The sequence below is a fragment of the Paroedura picta genome, chromosome 5, assembly GCF_049243985.1.
Source record: "Paroedura picta isolate Pp20150507F chromosome 5, Ppicta_v3.0, whole genome shotgun sequence".
NCBI classification, from domain to species: Eukaryota; Metazoa; Chordata; class Lepidosauria; order Squamata; family Gekkonidae; genus Paroedura; species Paroedura picta.
The window spans coordinates 21,536,880-21,557,201 of NC_135373.1; the positions used below are offsets into that span (position 1 = coordinate 21,536,880).

The following is a 20,322-nucleotide window of genomic DNA, read 5'->3' on the forward strand; positions in this document are numbered from 1 at the left end:
CGTGGTCTCTCGAAAGACGGTCGGCGTCTCGCCCTTTGCCCCACAGTCTGTCCGCCGGTGCCCGGCCCACGAGCCACCGCACTGTGATTGGCTTGGGGCCGTGACGTCACAAACCCTCCCTTTCCCCGCCCTCGTTCGCTCCGCTTCTTCACTGGACGACCGAAGAGGAACGGAGAGCCTTCGGGGCTCTTACTCCCGCCCACAGAGCCGTTCCATTCGCTCGCAGAAACACGGGCCTGTGTCCCGATTGGGCGATACGAATTCTCTCTCCTTTCTCCTCCCCCTGTAGCGACGCTCCTATCCCGATTAGCTAGCCCAGTCCAGGGGGCGGGAGGAGAGCCCCCTCGCGGGCGGGGCCTCGGCGGTGGAGGCGGGGCTGCTGGGAGAGGGCCAAGATGGCGGCGTCCGGGCTGAGGGCGATGGTGGGCGTGAAGCGGGTCATTGACTACGCGGTGAAGGTGCGTGGCTTGGACGCCCCTCCCTCTCTCCCTCTCTCCCCCGCGGCCGTCGGGGCTGGCCTCGCTTGCACGTCCCGCGGAGGGCGGCCTGAGCCTCCATGTGCAGGGGCAGTCTACCTCGGGGCGCAAGCTTCCTGGCCGTTCTCCTGCGCATGCGCCTGGCTATACAGGAAGCCGGCCTGGAGCGGTCGGTCTGCCTCATCCAGGGAGGCTCCGCTTTAGAAAGCAAGCGGGGCGAGAAGGGGCAGAGACAGAAGGACTGCTCTCAGGGTTGCCAACTCTGCCTTGAGGCCTTTCCACATGGGCAGCTCTGTTGAGCTGAAGCAGCAGAACAAATGTTGAGTCCAGCCAGGGGCACCTTTAAGACCAGCCATGTTTTATTAAAGGGATGAGCTCTCCTGGGCATGTGCATGTATATGAAAGCTCATCCCTTTAATAAGACTTGGTTGGTAGTAAAGGTGTCCCTGGACTCATCATTTTGTTTTGAGACATCTCCGGGGACCTGCAGGCAGAGTTTGGGGAGGAAGCCCCGAGGGATTGGCACAAGCTTAGGGTGCCTTGCACATCTATCGGGGTCCCCTGGCTGGTGGCGCCTGTATGGCAAGGTTGATTGTACATTTTGCCCCCTCTGGTGGGACAGTTTGACTCAGGAAAGGGTGTTGGCCGCTCGCCAAGTGAAGCACCCCCTCTGCCAACACAGAAGCCTTCATCAAAGCAGAAGCTGAGTTGGTTTTCTTGTAGGTGGGGCTGAGAGAGCTGTAAGAGAACTGTGACTGGCCCATGGTCACCCAGCTGGCTGCATGTGGAGGAGGAATGTGGATTCAAACCCGGTTCTTCAGATCAGAGGCCCCCGCTCTTAACCGCAGCTCCACGCTGGCTCTCAAAATCACATAGGTTTGCGTTCAGTAACCCCTTCCAGATAATATCATGAGTGTTCGTGCTCCCTTCATCAGACTGGCTCTCCAAGGCAGATACTCTGAAATAGTGCTGGTCTCTAAAAGGCTGCTGGCCTGGAATCTCATGGTTGTACGGCATAGCAGCACAGCTGCCCTCTGGAATGGTCTAAATCTCAACAAGAGAGGTGGGGCTTCTCTCCAGCACTGTGTCACTTGCAGCTCAAAGAAGGTATCGACATCTCAGGGCCGCTGTGGGGTGAGCATGAGCAAGATACGCCAAGAGTGAATTTGCAGTGTAAGGTTCTAGAGCAGGTTTCTCAACCAGGGTTCTGTGAAATCCTGGGGTTTCCCAAATGGGAATTCATTTTTTAATATATTTTGTTTGATGTGATAAACATTGATTGGGTGATGTGGTCATGTTGACCTGCCCCTCCCTCCCAAAATGGCCAGTGATGTGCCTGGAGGGGGTGGGAAGAGGAGGGGCCCCGGGTGGGCATGTCCACAGCTCTGCTTCCCAACCATATTCTGCACGATTGCACCACTTCTGGGATTTCTCGAAGCCTGAAGAATGTTTCAGGAGGGGTTTGACGGTAAAAAAGATTGAGAAAACCTGTTCTAGAATGACACACCTTGGTCTCTAGAAACACTGCCAGTCTGGCAGCTGCAAATAAAGTCACAAGCAGGGTTCCCTGAACTGTGCACATGAGCGCCCACACATTCACACAGGAAGCCTCGCTGAATAGCAGTCTGGAGCCACACAGGGTCTTTCTTGCCCTGCCTGTGGCCCATTTTAAGATTACAGCTGTTCAGGATGTGAACTGCTCTGCTCAGTACGAGAGGAGAAAGAAATCAGAGGGAACCTCGGTCACAAGTAGTCACCAGGCAAGTCAAGATTGGGTCCAGACACCCTTCTTTCGGACTGTACTATGTTTACACAGGAGGAGGGGGGATTTTTGACCTAAAGCCTTATGCAAACAGAAGCTTCTCCTGAAGACCTTTAACCAGAGCAGTTTGGAGAAGTCTCAGCAACACCAGTGCCGTTTTAAGCACCCAACTTGCCCGGTTCCTTTCCCCCAATCAGGCTCAACGGCAGGGAAGTTAGCCAGCAAATGCAGTCGAGGTTCCCAGTTGCCAGGTGTTTCTCATGCTTGCGTTGTCCTTCCAGAGCGTAAGAAGGGCCTTGCCGGATCAGACCAGGGGTCCCTCCAGTCCAGCACCCTGACAGTGACTGACAAACTGCTCGGGATGGCCCACAAACGGGGTCTCGAGGCCAAGACCTTCTCCTGATGCTGCTTCCTGGCACTTCTGTTCAGAGGCTGAGTGTACGGAGGCTCCCTTTAGTCACCGTGCCTAGTAGCCACCTCTGAGCTAATCCCCTTTTAAGGCCACTTGGACTTCAACTGGAGTATTGGTGGAACCTTTATTGCTTCTTCTCAGACTTTTTATTGGGCCAGTCACAGTTCTCTCAGGGCTCCCTCAGCCTCACCTCCCTCACAGGATGCCTGTTGTGGGGAGAGGAAGGGAAGCTGCTTGGAGGCTCCTTCAGGTAGAGAAAAGTGGGGTACAAAACTCCCAGCTCTTCTTCTTCCGCCAGCTGACTGTCTGGGGACACGATTTGATGCCACAATTGCAGAGGGGTTCTCATCAGAAAAGCCGCTGCTGAGCATATCCTCGTAACGCCGGGTCATGGCCGAGTTGTTCTCTGTGTAATTTAATTTCCACGCACGGCCAAAGAGAAAGAGCGAGAAATAATCATCTAAAAAGGACAGCGTGACTACTTGGCCCCCTCAGAGACTAGTGCTGGAGAAACTGGAATGTGCCATTCCTTCACGTTGAGGGCAGTCTGAGCTTGCTCAAGATAAATTAAGACAAAGGGTGCTTGGGTCCAGATTGGGAGATGATCTGCCCTTCTTCTCTACAGGGGTGGCTTTGCTGGTGTAGAGTTTATAATACAAAAAAAGAAAAATTCACAATGACTAGCATTCCCCGCAGTACCCCAGAGCAGGGGTAGTCAACCTGTGGTCCTCCAGATGTCCATGGACTACAATTCCCATGAGAATTGTAGTCCATGGACATCTGGAGGACCACAGGTTGACTACCCCTGCCCTAGAGAGCCTATGGCCGATTGATACTAAAATATTAACAATAGCAATATAAGGAAAGGCAATAGGATTTTGCCACCTTTGATACTACAAACTGTTTTTGGGGGATTGGAGGTTTCAACCGCTGATGAAGCCAATGAAAACGGAATTGACCTAGAAGCCGTCATGGTTGTACCTTCTGATATATAAAAGATGTAAAAGAAATTGTATTGACTCGCTGGATATATTACAAACATATTGCTTTAGAAAGGTTCCCTGCCGAAGCCGTATTTTTAAAAATCTGCCCAGCCAATGAGATTTTCAGTGGCCATTTGGAAGCCCTGTTAGGCAAAAGGCCCACCCACTCCCTAAAAACACTAGGTGGGTGCCAGGGAAAGTGTTGGCGGGCCCCACGGTGCCCATGGGCGCCCATTCGGGGACCTGTGTCCTCCAGCATTGCCATAAATCAACCACCCCTTGATGTTGTCAGAAATTATGAATCTGCCTGCCTCGTCTTCAGTCAATTTGATGCTGCTGCTTCCTTATCCAAATGAGGCACGGCTGCTGCCCTGAATTGTGCGGCCCCAGGGTTGTGGATCTCTCCTCAAAGGACTTGCCTTCCTCACAGGTCCGGGTAAAGCCAGACAAGACCGGGGTGGTGACGGACGGGGTGAAGCACTCCATGAACCCCTTCTGCGAGATCGCCGTGGAGGAGGCCGTACGCCTCAAGGAGAAAAAGCTGGTCTCCGAGGTGGTCGTGGTCAGCTGTGGTCCGCAGCAGTGCCAGGTGAGGGCCCGGTGCCTGGATGCGGAGGGAGGAGGGCTGGGGAGGGGGGGAAGAAGGAACAAGGCTTGAACCAGAACCTTCCTCTGAGTGCCCAAAGTTGTTCTAAGCCAGTGGTTCTCAGACTTCCTAATGCCGTGACCCTTTAATACAGTTCCTCCTGTTGTGGTGACCCCAACCATAAAATTAGGCAAGTGGTATTTCACAGAAATTAAACCGAAACTGACCAACGGCATGATCCATTGTTCATGATGGTATATGAATTGCTTTTTTTCTGGGGTTTCACAGTTGAGTTCTGCCTCTTGTCCCACCATGCCGATCTCGCTCTTTTCCGCTGCTCCAGACAGACAAGCGCTCTATCTTGATCTACCCCGCAAGTCTGTTGTGTGGATGGCGCCTTCCCGGTCAGGCTGCTTGCCACCCCTATGAAAGGGTTGTTCAACCCCCAAAGGGGTCATGACCCCCAGGTTGAGAACTACTGTTCTAAGCTCTCCCAGTGTGGTGTGGAGGCTACAATGTCGAATTCAGGATCTGAGGGATTCAGGTTCGAATTCCAACGTGTGCCAGGGAAGCCTGCTGGGAGACCTTGGGCCAGGTGTGCACTCTCAGATTCTCAGGGTTGTTGTGTGTATAAAACAAAGGGGAGGAGCAGGATGTCAGGCCCTCTGGGTCCCTGCCAAGGTAAAAAGCGGGATATAAGTGCAGTAAATACCACATATTAACCAGCTTGGTGTAGTGGTTAGGAGTGTGGACTTCTAATCTGGCAAGCTGGGATTGATTCTGCACTCCCCCATATGCAGCTAGCTGGGTGACCTTGGGCTTGCCACAGCACTGATAAAGCTATTCTGACCGAGCAGTAATATGAGGATTCTCTCAGCCTCTCCTCCCTCACAGGGTGTCTGTTGTGGGGAGAGGAATGGGAAGGCGATTGTAAGCTGCTTTGAGACTCCTTTGGGTAGAGAAAAGCGGCCTATAAGAACCAACTCTTCTTCTAATGCAGCGGTTCTCAACCACCGTAACGCTGTGACCACAACTAGCGGGACGGTGTGCAGGCGCTCAATAATCTGGAGGTGGCATGGAGGCGGCCAGTGCCATGGTGTGCTCTGTTCCCCCCCATCCTCAGCATCCTGAGGGTTGCAGCCCAGCTTAGCCCGTACTCGTCAGCCAAGCAGGGCTGGCTGTGGCTAGGTCTTGGGTGGAAGGGAGACCAGAATGGCTGGGTAGAGGAAATCAATCACAGACCAGCATCAGAACCTCCCTCAACCAGAACAGCCCCCTGTCGAGTTGGAGGCCAGGAAGCTCCCAGTTGGATCCAGTTGGATCATCCAGTTGGATCGAGTCTGTTTCGTGCACAGTTTCCATGGAATTTACTTTAGAACTGAGACAAAGGATTTGAGGAATCAAGCCCCCAAGGCCTTAGCTTCTTGTGTGTTGCTTCTTGTTTTATTCCTGGGCACTTATAAAGGGTCGAATGTCGTACTAAAGGTCATGCACTTTTTAAGCCCAGCACCAGTCTGCCTTGGGAGTTTATTGTACAGTCGGTACGGAGCTTGGCTCGCTTACTCGGGTCCCTCGATCTCTGCAGGAAGGGCTTCCTCACGCCATTGAACTTGTCTTCTCCCTGATTGAGGAGGGGGTTTCCCGAACCGCTTCTGCTTCGGGCCTCTCTGGTGGCCTGACTGTCTTTCTCCAAGGGCTGTTTGGGAGGTGGGCAGGTCGCGGTTTCCCATCTGCTGTCGTGCTCAGCAGGCTGTGAGCGGCATGATTAATTCGTGGGTTTTGCACCCAAGAAACAGATGGGCCGCCAGGTGGCAGCAGGGAGACACAGGAGGGTCTGCATGGTGTTGATTTCTTCAGCACCACACAGGCCCCTCCGAAGTGTATTTGCACCCTTCTAAGCCTGGGGAAGGCACTGGCAAGGCCAACCTGTATTGAGTCTGCCATGTCACCCCAAGGGTCAGACATGACTTGGTGCTTGCACAGGGGATACCTTTACCTTTAAGCCCATTGCCTTCAGTGGTGTTACTCTGATTAGCACTGCGCTGGTGAAATCCAGAGCAGACTTTCTCAAATATTTTACCATCGAGAAATCCCTGAAACATTCCTCAGGCTTCAAGAAAGCCCAGAAGTGGCACAATGGTGCAGAATATGGTTGGGAAGCAGAGCTGTGGACTCTTCCACCTGGGGCCTCTCCCCTTCCTATCCCCTCCAGGCCCATCACTGGCCACTGGCCTGGAGGGGGTGGGAAGGGGAGGGGCTCCAGGTGACCATATATGGTCATATCACATGCATTCCCCCCCCCCCCCCGTGGCCAGTGATGGGCCTGGAGGGGGCAGGAAGGGGAGGGGCCCCAGATGACCATATACGGTCCTATCACCCAATAAATGTTTAGCAAACTTTAAAAATATATTTTAAAAATTACCCCCTTTGTAGGGTCATCAAGAAACCCCAGAGGTTCACGAAAGTGTTTCGGAAGTGTTTCGGACTGGGAAAGGTGCAAGGACGGAAGTTTACTTTGCTAGCCTTGAAGTTGCCAACTACAAAGGGGGGAGGTCTCCCCCGCCCCGGGTCTTTAACAGTTTTGCGACACAGGGATTTTGAGTACCTTTACAGCCCGGGTGGGGAGGTGGCAAGCGGAATGGGGCCCTTGATGCTTAGGAAGGTTATCCTGTTTACACCGAGACCGGCTGGGGCTCCCTCTCTGTCCGTTTGGGGAAGCTCCGCCCTCGATGACACAGAGCGTGGGGAGGAGGGAGAACCCGCCTACTCCTGCCCTGCAGAAGGAACCGGTTCAGACATCCCCCCTCCCTGCTCTCTCTCTCTCTCACATCCTCCTCTCTGCAGACCTGGCTCGCTTCTATTTTCTGCCGGCTGCGGGCTTCCCGAGAGCCCCACCGTCGCCAGCTATTTTCTGCACCGCTGCTTCCTCTCCCATTTCCCGGTGACCTTCACTCTGCAGACACGCTCTGCGGTTCACCCCGCTCCTTCCCCCCCTCCCCTCGCCTTCTTTTCTTCCCAGCTCCCCTTTCCCTCCCCGGTTCCCAACCCTCTAGTCTGCTGGCCTTCCGTGGGGAGGGGAAAGGGGGGCTTTGCTCTCTGTTTTCTCCCCCGTAAGCCCCCACCCGCGCTCCCGCTTGCCACCGTGGGGTTGGTTGTTGCGGCAGGGGCGTTTGGGGCTGCTAGCTCAATCCCCGCCACGCCAGGCAGCCGTGATGTATGTGCCGAGCACCTTGGCGGCCTTCCCAGTGGGGCAGCCTCCCCTTGAGGCGCGATTATCCCGGCGCTTAAGAAAGCTGGAAGAGATCTCCCGTTCCTGCATGCGAGCGTCGGGGTCTTCCCCCTCCCCCTTAAAACTCGGCATCAATATTTTATTTATCCTGCCCTGTGCAGAGCAGGTAATAAATTTTCCATGCCACCGCGATGCCCGCCTGGTAGGGAGAGCGTGTTGCTTGTGCTGTCTCACTTCTGTCGGCTTGGGTGAAAACCCGGCCCTGCAAAGCGTGGCGTGTGGGTTGTTAGGCATGCAAAAAGGTGTGAGGTGAGGATGGGAATCCGGGAGACAGCGGTGGATCTTGCTGACACGCTTCTCCTTCCCCCTCGACGCTGTTCGTAGGAGGGCAGAGAATCTGGGGTGGGGGTGTTTGGGGACCCCGATGCTTCCCCCTCTTGCGCTGCTTTTTGATAGTAACCTCTCCCATCCATGGTGCACCAGAAACCTTCCCCAGCTCTGGCTCTGTGAAATGATTAAGGGGAGTGCTTCCAAGCTCTCAACCAATGCGTTGTTGGGCCTGGGACTGAGTTCGAATGCTCACCGTGCCGCAGAATTCTCAAGTTCTCACCTCACAGTTGGGTCGACTTCACTGGTTCGTTGTGAAGATAAAAGGAGATAGTTCCTTTGATGCTACTGAGACGTCCTTTGGAGAAACATGGCAGGCATGTGCCCTAGATCCAGGGTAGTCAACCTGTGGTCCTCCAGATGTTCATGGATTACAATTCCCATGAGCCCCTGCCAGCAAACGCTTTGTGGAAATTGTAGCCCATAAACATCTGGAGGACCACAGGTTGACTACCCCTGCCCTAGATCAGTGGTTCTCAACCCGGGGGTCGGAACCCTTTTGGGAGTCAAGTGACCTTTTTACAGGGATCACGGCAGGGCAAGCAGCTTGGCTGGGGGGGGCACCATCCACACAACAGCCTTGTGGAGTAGATCAAGATAGTGTTCATCTGTCTGGAGCAGCGGAAAAGAGTGAGATCAGCATGGTGGGACAAGAGGCACAACTGAACAGAGAAACCTCAGAAAAAAACCAATTTATATACAATCGTGAACAATGGATCTTCACACCATTGGTTAGTTTGGGCTTAATTTCAGTGAAAGAACCCTTGCATAATTTTATGGTTGGGGGTCACCCCAACAGGAGGAACTGTATTAAAGGGTCGCGGCATTAGGAAGGTTGAGAACCACTGCCCTAGATAGGCCCCTGTTTCCAGTGGCCAGATGAGAGATCAGGAGTTGCAAGACCTAGACTGGTCAAGGCCCTCAGAGGTGGCTTGAGTCGACTTACGGCCCGCTTCTCCCTGTCCCTGGGATTGGGGCTGGTACAATCCATGACTTACCCTTCCTTTCCTCCTGGCCATCCCTCCCCACCCCCTCTTAAAAAATGGGCATAAAAGTATCTTCTGCCTGGTCTGTTTGGTGGTGGTGGTGCCCTGTAGGATTTTCAAAGCAAGAGAGGAGCAGAAGTGTCTTGCCATTGTCTTCCTCTGCGCAACAGCCCTGGATTTCCTTAGTGGTCCCCAATCCAAGTAGTAAGTAGTAGACTTAGCTTCTGAGAGCTGACAAGATCGGATTAGCCCAGACCATTCAGGACAGAATGCATTGGTTCACTTCTGCCAAAATGGTCCAGGCAAAAGTTTCAGCCTCCTCTCTTCTGGATCCCCCTGCTTCTGGCTGCGTGATTCCTAGCAGTGACACAGAAGGCTCAATGGGTAGCAACAGCCCTGTCCAGCCACTGCAGAGGGGGAAAGGCGCTGGTACCTGGCCTCACCCCCGGGGTACGCAGATCAGGCAGGTAATGGGTTTGATGCTTCGGCTCTTGTGCTTCTCTCCCTCCCCAGGAGACCATCCGCACAGCCCTGGCGATGGGGGCTGACCGGGGGCTGCATGTGGAAGTCCCCGCCGCCGATTACGAGCACCTCAGCCCCTTCCACGTTTCCAAGCTCCTTGCCGCACTGGCCAAGAAGGAGGGCGCCAACCTTCTGCTCCTCGGCAAGCAGGTGAGACGGGCCGGCGAGGGAGGGCCCGGAGGTCCACACCCAGCCTGGAAGCAGAGCCTCTGTAGGCACAGCCAGCCGGCTGTGCTTCGGCCTTTAGCCCTCGTGGTTGCAAAGCACAGCCAAAGGTTAGGGTTAGGCTGGGGGCCCTCGCCCAGTCTAGAGAAGGCCTCCTACAGACAAAGGTTATCCTTTACCTGGAGGTAAGCCTTTTCCTGGAGTGTCACAACCGTTCCCCCTGGCCCAAGAGCCCTTCTCTGGACAGCAGTGAAACACTCTTAGATGTGTGGGAGGTTGGGGGAAACTCAGGTTTACTCCTGAGAACCGTCCGCAGGGGATTTCGGCTGTAGGGGGCCAGTCTGCGCCTTGCCTCGAAGTGGCTTTCTGCCCTTGGTGGTTCTCATCTTCTGCTTACACCCCCGTGTGAACACACACTCCCCAACCTGTTGCTTGTTTCCCAGGCCATCGACGACGACTGCAACCAGACGGGGCAGATGGCAGCGGCGTTTCTAGACTGGCCTCAGGTGCGACGTGAGCGCAGGGGCGAGGGGTGAGCCAAGGTGGCGGGGCTGATGGGCTGCTTGCTCCCTCCCCATGCGTGCCGCCATCATGCCCATCAGGGCAGGCAGAGAACACCGATTCCACCTGCGCAAGACCCTGGCTGGGGCACAGTCAGTCTTGCCAACCCTGCTCGACACCGCTCTCTGGAGGGTCCAGCAGAGGCTTTCCTGTGCCCTCCCACTTTGATTCCCACACCTCCATATCCAGCCAGCTGGGTGGTCTCGAGCTGGTCACAGTTCTCTTAGAGCTCTTCTTGAATAACAGTTCTTCTGGGGCTCTCTCAGCTCCACCTTCCTCACAGGTACCTGTTGCAAGAGGGAAAAGGTGTCTGCAAGCTGCTTTCATGGAAGCAGGGTATGAAAAAATCGAGTTCTTCTTTAAACTGGAGATGCTGGGAATGGAACCTGGGGCCTTCCTGAGCATCCCCCCACCTGTTTTTAATTGCCTAAATTTTCTCAATTAGTGAGGATTCCTTATTCCTTTGCTTCCTGACCCTTCTCGCTGGAGGTTGCAGGGATTGAAAGTGGCGCATTCCACATGCCAAGCCAGGGTTCCACCCCTGAGCCTCCTTCTCATTCCCCCTGAGCTCATGAAACAACCTTCTCTGGAGCTGGGTCAGTCAAGACCAGGAGTGGAACACCAGCTTGTCTACTCTCCACTGGCAAGCAACTCTTTTCCGTTTGATTTTTGATAAATATCTTTAAAAAATATATAAAAACAACGTCACATTATACAAGGGACACAAAGGTAGAGGGAGAGGCTACCGGTATATGTGTTTGAAAATCATAGACTACCCAACACAGAACAAGAAGAACAGTTTTTCCTTACATTCCCTTCATTATAATGCTCAAAATGTCTCCAAAGACCACATCAATGATTAGTTCATGGGGGGGGGGGGGGCAGGGGACAAGCCTGAGATTGTTCTTTCCTCCCAAAGAAGAATGGATCGATCTCCACCGCTGCCACCACCCCCAGCAAGGAAATCTCCCTTTTTTTCTCTTTCTCCTCGCCTGTTTCCATCGAAAGGAAGAAGCCCCCTGGCCAAGCCGTCGCCCAGGGCAGACCCAATTGCCAGCAATCTGTTTTGTTCCAGTGAGCGGCGGCCTAATTAACGTGCAGATGAGACACCGGGGCGGTGGGGAGGCAAATGACCGTTTGAAATCTTATTAGCGCACAGTGGCCCAGTTTCCGGAGAGAGAGAGAGAGAGACTCTCGTGCCCTTTTGCATGGGAAACGGTTCCAAGATCACGGCGAAGGGGCAACCCGTGGACCTCCCGATGGCTCTCCGCCTGTGCCTTGGCACTGTGCATCTCTTCCCCCCTCCCCAGCTTCTCTGCAGCGGATGCCTGTGGCTTTCAGCCATTCATAGGGTCCAGAAGACTGTGGGAAGCTCTGGCAGTGCCAACAGGTCGTAGCCTCAGCCTCACGGTGCCCTGGACCAACCGGATGCTTGCACTTTACCAGAGTTGCCCTAGTAATGCTGGACGTTGTTCCATCTGGGCAGTGGGGTGTGAGGGTGACTCCTGCAATACCCTAGCTGGGTTGCAGAGGAGTGAACTCTGGAAAGCTCCCAAGGGGGAATAGGCCACCCTGAATGGAGATGGGCAGGATTCCTAGCTGACCCACCTCAGTGACGCATTTGACATCTGTTGACACCCTAAAACAGGGGTAGTCAACCTGTGGTCCTCCAGATGTCCATGGACGCCAATTCCCATGAGCCCCTGCCAGCAAATGCTGGCAGGGGCTCATGGGAATTGTCGTCCATGGACATCTGGAGGGCCACAGGTTGACTACCCCTGCCCTAAAATGTATATCTACACATACAAAAGCCGCTGCAATTTAAATATTTGAATCAGGGGTCTCCCAACAGGGTGCCCGTGGGCACTGCGACGCCCTCTGACGCCTTTTGTGCCGCCCACTAAATGTTTTTAGAGAGCGGGCATAGCCCGACGGGGTTCTCGCCCGCCAGGGTTTCTGACGGGTCATCGGAGATCAGATTTGCTGTGCCTGGTGGCCCGGGGCCTTGGCTGGGCCTTTTAGGGTTGCTTGCCTAATGGACAATGTAAAATGATCCCTCGGCTGGAAAACCTTTTACGATTTTTATTCAGCTGCAGAAGAATGTTGTTAGGTGCAAATTCGTGTCCGACCCAGCACGACCCCATGGACAATGATCCTCCAGGCCTTCCTGTCCTCCACCATTCCCCGGAGTCCATTCCTAAAGGCAGAAGCATAGATAAACAAATTTGATACAGGTGGGATGGATCCCCAAAAAGGACCTGAACAATGCAATTACATGAGATTAAATACCTTCCCATTGGAGGCAGGGAGAGGTGATGCCCTTACGGGTCAAGCCAATAACTTGAGGTCTCCGCCACCCTAGGTCATCCCATGGGATGACCCTGCAGCCCCCGAGACAGCCCCCAAAAGGTTGCTGCCAGGTTCTGAAAAGCTGCTTCCATGCCTCCCCGCCCAACCTCCAAACTGTTCCACTTAATATTTCTGATAAGGCCTTGGAGGAGGAGCTGGCCTCATGGCTTAAGTGCTACTCAGGGCGGCTGTCCTGCCCCGAGTGCCTCCTCCAACCGGCTTGCTTGTCTGTCCAGCGGCCAGCCAATCGCCTTCTGTCCCCCACCCCTGACCACCCCTCCACCTTCCACTTCCCTCTGAGGCTTGGAGGCTGCAGATCCCTGCTGCGTGAGAGCAGCCCCTGACGGTGAGTTCCCTAACAGCCTTTCCAGGTTCCCTAACAGCCTTTCCCTGCAGCCTTTTCAGGTCCTGGGGGAAAGTGGAGGCCGTCCACAGAGTTCTTCCACTCCACCCCCCAATCTAGTGCCCAATCTAGCAATCGTGACTTCTTCCTTTAGCCTTGAGATTAGGTCAACTCGACATAATCATAACATCAATGTTGGCTATAGGGATCCCCCTTCCGCAAGTTTATCCAAAACAGCATTCCAAAAGATACCCCCCTGCAAGCTAGGCCTTCCGATTTAAAACAACAATTCCGGAAGTCAGAGTCTTAACCAGTTTCTACTATCTGAGCGAAAGTTAGAGAAGTTTGTCACCCCTCACTCCATCATGCCTGCTTTTCAGAAGGAGGAGTTTTGACAGCAGCTGCCCTCACAGCTCAAGAACGTACACCCTGAGGCTGAAAGCGAGCCGCGTGTGCGCGAGGAGATATTCGAAAACGGCCTGGTCACTTCAAAAGGCCTCCTGCTGAACAGAGCTCCTCGCCTGACATGCTGCGGAGTTATCCTTTGAGTTATGCCTGACCTCTCTCCCGAACATGTTCTGCCAACATTCTAGAGGTGCCCGCGAGGCTCAAGCAAGGTTGCAGACCCCTGCTCTGATTTGTTTTTAAAGCAGATCCAAATTGAAAATGCATACAGCTAGGCGCAATTTGACATTCAGAAGAAGAATAAGAAGAGCTTGTTTTTACACCCCGCTATTTGGTAATGAGAAGAGCCTCTTGTGGCGCAGAGTGGTGAGGCAGCAGACATGCAGTCTGAAAGCTCTGCCCATGAGGCTGGGAGTTCGATCCCAACAGCCAACTCAAGGTTGACTCAGCCTTCCATCCTTCCGAGGTCGGTAAAATGAGGACCCAGCTTGCTGCTGGGGGTAAAACAGTAATGACTGGGGAAGGCACTGGCAAACCACCCCGTATTGAGTCTGCCATGAAAACGCTAGATGGTGTCACCCCAAGGGTCAGACATGACCTGGTGCTTGCACAGGGGATACCTTTACCTTTATCTTTATTTGGTAATGACTGGGGAAGGCACTAGCAAACCATCCCATATTGAGTCTGCCATGAAAACGCTAGAGGGCATCACCCCAAGGGTCAGACATGACCCAGTACTTGCACAGGGGATACTTACCTTTATCTTTATTTGGTAATGACTGGGGAAGGCACTAGCAAACCATCCCATATTGAGTCTGCCATGAAAACGCTAGAGGGCATCACCCCAAGGGTCAGACATGACCCAGGACTTGCACAGGGGATACTTTTAGCTATGTTATTTGGTGCTGAACAGTCACCTTCCCTTCTCCCCACAACAAACACCCTGTGAGATAGGTGGGGCTGGGAGAGCCTTGATAGCACTGCTCTATAAGAACAGCACAATTAGGACTGTGAGGTGTGGGCATGGTGACCCTGCTGACTCCGAGGGGAGGAATCCGAGAATCCGAGAGTTGGAAGGGGACCTCCGGGGTCATCTAGTCCAACCCCCTGCACCATGCAGGAACTCACAACTACTTCCCCACCCACAATGCCCACGATTTCATGTCCAAGTGATTCCCCCCCAGCAAAAATCTCCAGAATCCAGCCTGGCCTGTAGTCACCAGCCACCCCACAGTGGTGATCAACAATTCCCTGGGTATGCAAGGAAGGGCCATGAGAGACAAATGCTGACCCGTCCCTTCCTGCGGGGAATCAACCCCTTCTCGACAGATTAGAAGCCCAACCACTATACCAAGCTGGCTCCTTCACAGTGCTCTGGTGGGTGTGGGTGCGTTGGCTCTAAGCAATAGCTGCCCATCTCCCTCCCTCCCGCAGGGGACCTTTGCCTCCGAAGTGACCGTGGACGGGGACTGGCTGAAGGTGGAGCGTGAAGTCGACGGGGGCCTGGAGACGGTGCGTCTCAAGCTGCCGGCCGTCGTGACCGCTGACCTCCGTCTCAACGAGCCGCGCTACGCCACCCTGCCGAACATCATGGTGAGGCCAAGGGGATTTGGATGCCCTTTAGGTGGGGGGAGTTTGTTTTCCTCCTTCTCTTTAACGCACTTTCATAGGCCGCCTGTCTTACGGGGACTCTTAAGCTGCTAGTGAATCAGTCCAATCTATAAAACGGGGCATTCAATAACCAGTGAATTAGGATTTTAGAAATCTGGAGCTGCCAGAAAGAACTGAAGCAGGGAAGAAGTGGTCACCTGACACAGCAGCATGGATATTATTATGATTATTTCATTATTATTTGTTAATTAGATTTATTACCCGCCACATGTGACGGGGTACAATGTGTCCATGTTGTTGTTGTTAGTTGCGAAGTCATGTTCGACCCATCGTGACCCCATGAACAATGATCCTCCAGGCCTTCCTGTCCTCTACCATTCCCCGGAGTCCATTTAAGCTCGCACCGACTGCTTCAGTGACTCCATCCAGCCACCTCATTCTCTGTCGTCCCCTTCTTCTTTTGCCCTCAATCGCTCCCAGCATTAGGCTCTTCTCCAGAGAGTCCTTCCTTCTCATGAGGTGGCCAAAGTATTTGAGTTTCCTCTTCGGGATCTGGCCTTCTCAGGAGCAGTCAGGGCTGATCTCCTCTAGGACTGACCGGTTTGTTCGCCTTGCAGTCCAAGGGACTCGCAAGAGTCTTCTCCAGCCAAAGAGTTCAAAAGCCTCAATTCTTTGACGCTCGGCCTCCCTTATGGTCCAACTTTCACAGCCATACATTGCAACTGGGAATACCATAGCCTTGACTAGATGCACTCTTGTTGGCAGGGTGATGTCTCTGCTTTTTAGGATGCTGTTGGAAGCAACATCTGCATTAAAAGTCCGGACATAAACATACAGTAAAATCAGACTCTGAAATAGACAGGGCAGTATAAGAAATAACAAATCTCTTGCCAATTTTTCCACGCAGTTTTGTAAAACTTTTCTGCAGCGCAACCCTGTGACCTACGTGGGAAAGCCCGTTCACAGTTCAGTTTTGCATCATTTTGGAAAGTTAGGGAGGAAACAGCATCTCTCGGGCTCTCCAGAACTCGCATCAGAAATGCCCAATGGGGTTGAGGACCGGATGACTGATAATTATGGTTTGAGTGACTAGCGTAATGTTGAAATTTTAATGTGATTAATTCTGTATTGCCTTTTTGGCTGTGGTGTACACCGCCCTGAGCCATCTGGGGGAGGGGTGAGGTATATAAATTAAATAAATAGTAATACTAATAAATGGGGGCGTTTTCCTCATCTCTTCGGACGGGCAGCTCTGCAAGGTGGGCACCACAACTGAGAGCGCACATGCACGTGCAATGCTTCCTTTTGCCCGTCTGCAGGCTCACTGAGCTGAGCAAAGTTGTCGTGGTGGAGCAAGGGCCGAGAGGGTCCCACAGATAAGGAGCGCTGAGGCCACAATATCCCAGTTTTCTTCCCCATGCGCTAAGGTGCATGGGCGCTACCAGCTTGGTTAGAAGACATTTTCTTGCTCTCGTACTGGAACAGGTGAGTAGCTCAGGGGTGGCTAAACAGTGGGCTCTCCAGAGGTCCATGGACTACAATTCCAATGAGCCCCTGCCTTTGGCAGGGGCTTAGTGGAATTGTAGTCCATGGACCTCTGGAGAGCCACAGTTTGGCCACCCCTGAACTAGCTGTTCTCAAGAGATCCTGGGAGGTAGCTTTCTTTGGCTTAAGAGAGCTTTGTAGCTCGGAAAGGGACTCAAAGGGAAGAGATTTGCCTTGACCCTTTGGGACCGCCTCTGCCTTCGTGAGGACCAGACGACAATTGGCCCAAAAAAACCCAAAAGTCTTAAATCCCCAAAACACTTCCCTGGGAGCAGATGAGAAAATGGGGGGGGGACTGTATGGATAAAAGGCCCAGATCCCCATGCATGCAGTGTGCTGGATTCACACCAAAGGGCAGTGCTTTGAAGGAGCCTTCCTCTGTGTCTCCCCTTCCCCGTCCAGAAAGCCAAAAAGAAGAAGATTGAGGTGGTGAAGCCCGCCGACCTCGGCGTGGACGTGACCCCGCGGGTGAAGACGCTGAGCGTGGATGACCCTCCCCAGCGGAAGGCCGGGGTCAAGGTGGAGACTGTGGACGACCTGGTGGCGAAGCTCAAGGAGAGCGGGCGAATCTGAGCCCCCCCCCCCTGTGGAGTGCTGGTAAGGGGGCAGCATCTGTTCTTTTGGGAGGGTGGGGTCACTGCGGCTAACTGTCAGAGCACACGAGTGCTTTTTAAAAGCGTGGCAGGTCAAAAACAGAAGCCAGGGCCAGACGACAAGAAGAGAAACAAGCCGAATTCCCACCTTGTCCCACCTCTTGGCCTTTAACTTTTCTCCCATTCATTTAAACCGGGGGTCATCAACCTCAGTCTGCGGCCCGAAATCGGGCCGCAAAGGCCACAGTACCGGGCCTCCGGCAGCCGCGCCTACCTCCCCCTGCCCACAGCGAGAAGGAAGGGAAGAGGCAGGCGCGGCCGCCGGCATGCTGGCGATGAAAACGCGCATGCGTGCAGTGGCCGTGCATGCGCGTTAGCGCCCCTGGTGGTGAAAACGCGCATGCATGGCAACTGTGCGTGCGCATTAGCGCCCCCTGATTGCAAAAATGCGCATGTGCTGCAACTGTGCATGCGCGTTTTTGCGGCACCCGGGCTGTTGGCTCTCCCCTCACCTCCGGAGCCGGTCCCTGACCTCTGAAAGGTTGGGGACTGCTAATTTAAACAGTTATAATTCAGTCCGGAGGGGAGAGCAAGACACTGCCTTTATTGCGAGGGCAAAACTGGCCCACCGCTTGGAGTCTGAAGAGTCCAGAGCAGCCTTACTCAACTTTTTTTCTGTTGAAAAACCCCTGAAACATTCTTCAGGCTTCGAGAAACCCCAGAAGTGGCACCATTGTGCAGAATAGGGTTGGGAAGCATAGCTGTGGACATGCCCACCCAGGGCCCCTCCCCTTCCCACCCCCTCCAGGCCCATCATTGGCCTTTGGGGGGGGAGCAGATTAACATGACTATATATGGTCATATCCCCCGGTAGATGTTGAACAGTTTAAAAATATATATATTAAAAATTCGCTCCCACCCCTTCAGGAAACCCTTCCAGGGCCGCCAAGAAGCCCAGGGTTCTACAAAATGCTGGCTGAGAAAGCTTTGTCCAGAGACTTTCCTCTTAGGACAGGGGCTCTAGCTGCTTCTTCCATCTTGGCTGGCAGTGTGGTGTACTGGTTAGAGCCGCAGTCTCCAGCGGGGTGCCCGGGATGCTTGTCATCTTTCCTGGAGCCTGCCAAGTGTTTTCAGAAAGTGGGTGGGACCAGGTGCGGCTCTGGCCCAGCTGCACTACTCATTGGCCATTGGAGGCTTGATTGGCTGTACCCATTTCTTAAAAGCGTTGCTTCGGCAACAATGGCAGCCTAGGTCTTCCCTGTGTGACCGACAGTAAGGTGCAGCTGCCGGTTTGTGGCAGCACCCACCACACTGTCAGACTGCAAAAGGCACCTAGAGGATCGGCACCGTTGGGGACCCCAGGGTTAGAACCTTGGGATTAGCATCTGGGAGACCCAGGTTCAGATCCCCGTTGTGCCACGGAAACTTGCTGGACAGCCCTGGGCCAGTCGGAGTCTCAGCCTAACCTCCCTTGCAGGGTGATTGTAAGGTTAAATTGGAGGAGAGGAGAGGAGAGGAGAGGAGACGGGAGGGGAGGGGAGGGGAGGGGAGGGGAGGGGAGGGGAGGGGAGGGGAGGGGAGGGGAGGGGAGGGGAGGAGAGGAGAGGAGAGGAGAGGAGAGGAGAGGAGAGGAGAGGAGAGGAGAGGAGAGGAGAGGAGAGGAGAGGAGAGGAGAGGAGAGGAGAGGAGAGGGTCCCTCCTGAGGAGAGGGACCCCCCTGGAGTACTGTGTGCAGTTCTGGAGGCCTCACTTCAAGAAGGACGTAGATAAAATTGAAAGGGTACAGAGGAGAGCGACGAGGATGATGGGTTGAGGGACTTGGGAATGTTCAGCCTGGAGAAAAGGAGGTTGAGAGGGGACATGATAGGCCTCTTTAAGTATTTGAAAGGTTGTTACTTGGAAGAAGGCAGGATGCTGTTTCTGTTGTCTGCAGAGGAGAGGACACGCAGTAATGTGTTTAAACTTCAAGTACAACGATATAGGGTAGATATCAGGAAAAAAAATTTTCACAGTCAGAGTAGTTCAGCAGTGGAATTAGCTACCTAAGGAGGTGGTGAGCTCCCCCTCACTGGCAGTCTTCAAGCAAAGGTTGGATGCACACTTTTCTTGGATGCTTTAGGATGCTTAGGGCTGATCCTGCGTTGAGCAGGGGGTTGGACTAGATGGCCTGTATGGCCCCTTCCAACTCTATGATTCTATGATGTACAAAAGGTCCATTCTTTTAAAAAACTCAACTTAGTTGTCATCTTCTAGAATCACAGATTTGGAAGGGACCTCCAGGGTCATCTAGTCCAACCCCCTGCACAATGCAGGACACTCACAACTACCTGCCCACCCACAGTGACCCCAATTTCATGCCCCGGTGATCCCCCCACCAAAAATCTCCAAAATCCAGCCTGGTCTGGAGGACACCATCTCACAGCGGCAATCAACCAGAAGAGACAAGCACTGGCCCATCCCTTCCTGCCCACCCAATCACCATCTGCCAAAGTGCATAAAATCAGCATCTCTGTCCTATTAGTTTAACAGCTGTGCTCCCTTTCTATTTCAGCCTTGCCTGGAGCTGCTGCCCTGGGCCTTCTGCTGCTGTCAAAGTGGGTATAGCCCTCGGGTGAGATGGGGGGGGGTGTTGTCTCTCCGCCTGCCTCCCCGGGGCCCAGGCCTCCGGGGCCCAGCACCGTCCTGCCTTCCAACCCAGTCGCCCAACGGAGGGAGCTGGTCGACAGTTTTTTTTAACTTTGTTTGTCTGGATGAACGATGGGCCAGTTTGCAATAAATTCCCAGCGATCGTTGGCAGAGCCAGCTGTTGTCCTCGTTGCTCCTCCTTTCCGCCTTCCCAATTCGCCGCTGTCAGCTTTCCTGGGCCAAGCGATCCGCCCTGGCCGTTGAGGAGGGGCCCGCGCCGGACTTGTCTTCATCCAGCATCTAAATCCTCCCTGGGGCTAGTGTTTCACAGTCTCCAACTTCGAACGTTGAGATCCGGCTTAAAGCACACATATAAAATCTTCCTGGGCCTTGACCAAGGCGGACCTCGCAGGGCCTTCTGGCTTCCACCCTGCGTGGCGGGGCGGGGGCTAAGTTCGGTCAGCCGCCTTCTGTTTCCTTGTGGCCCCCAGGCCTGGCATCAGAAGTAGGTGGGCTGCAGCACGTGAATTTTTAATTCTGTTAAAACCAACCCCCCTCCCAGCCGCTCGATGTAGTCTTTAAGTATTGTATTTGCTGGCGTATAAGACTACTTTTCCCCCCTGAAAAACATGCCTCCAAGTGGGGGGATCGTCCTATATGCTGGGTGCACTTTAGTTGGGATAGACAGAGCTGCCCCTAGTGGCCTCCCGATGCCCACCCACCTCATTCTACATACCATCAAGTATGCGCGGTATCCAGCGTGGCCACGGGGGGTCATCAGC

At 53.8% G+C, this 20,322-nt stretch overlaps 1 protein-coding gene across 1 annotated transcript; it reads left to right on the top strand.

Annotated features, from left to right (window-relative positions):
* Positions 1-300: 300 nt before the first annotated feature.
* Positions 301-19,717, top strand: LOC143837278 (electron transfer flavoprotein subunit beta-like). Its single transcript, XM_077336907.1, has 7 exons — positions 301-458; positions 4,064-4,222; positions 9,335-9,493; positions 9,952-10,014; positions 14,601-14,759; positions 16,725-16,919; positions 19,467-19,717. Exons 1-6 carry the CDS (start codon positions 396-398, stop codon positions 16,893-16,895), a joined length of 774 nt encoding a protein of 257 aa, XP_077193022.1. The 5' UTR covers positions 301-395; the 3' UTR covers positions 16,896-16,919; positions 19,467-19,717.
* The last annotated feature ends 605 nt before the right edge of the window (positions 19,718-20,322 follow it).

Excerpts from the sequence above, each read along its gene's own strand:
- LOC143837278 (XM_077336907.1), top strand. The coding sequence starts at position 396 with ATGGCGGCGTCCGGGCTGAGGGCGATGGTGGGCGTGAAGCGGGTCATT. Across the intron at positions 459-4,063 it reads TCATTGACTACGCGGTGAAG|GTCCGGGTAAAGCCAGACAA; the intron begins GTGCGTGGCTTG and ends CCTTCCTCACAG. Across the intron at positions 9,494-9,951 it reads TTCTGCTCCTCGGCAAGCAG|GCCATCGACGACGACTGCAA; the intron begins GTGAGACGGGCC and ends CTTGTTTCCCAG.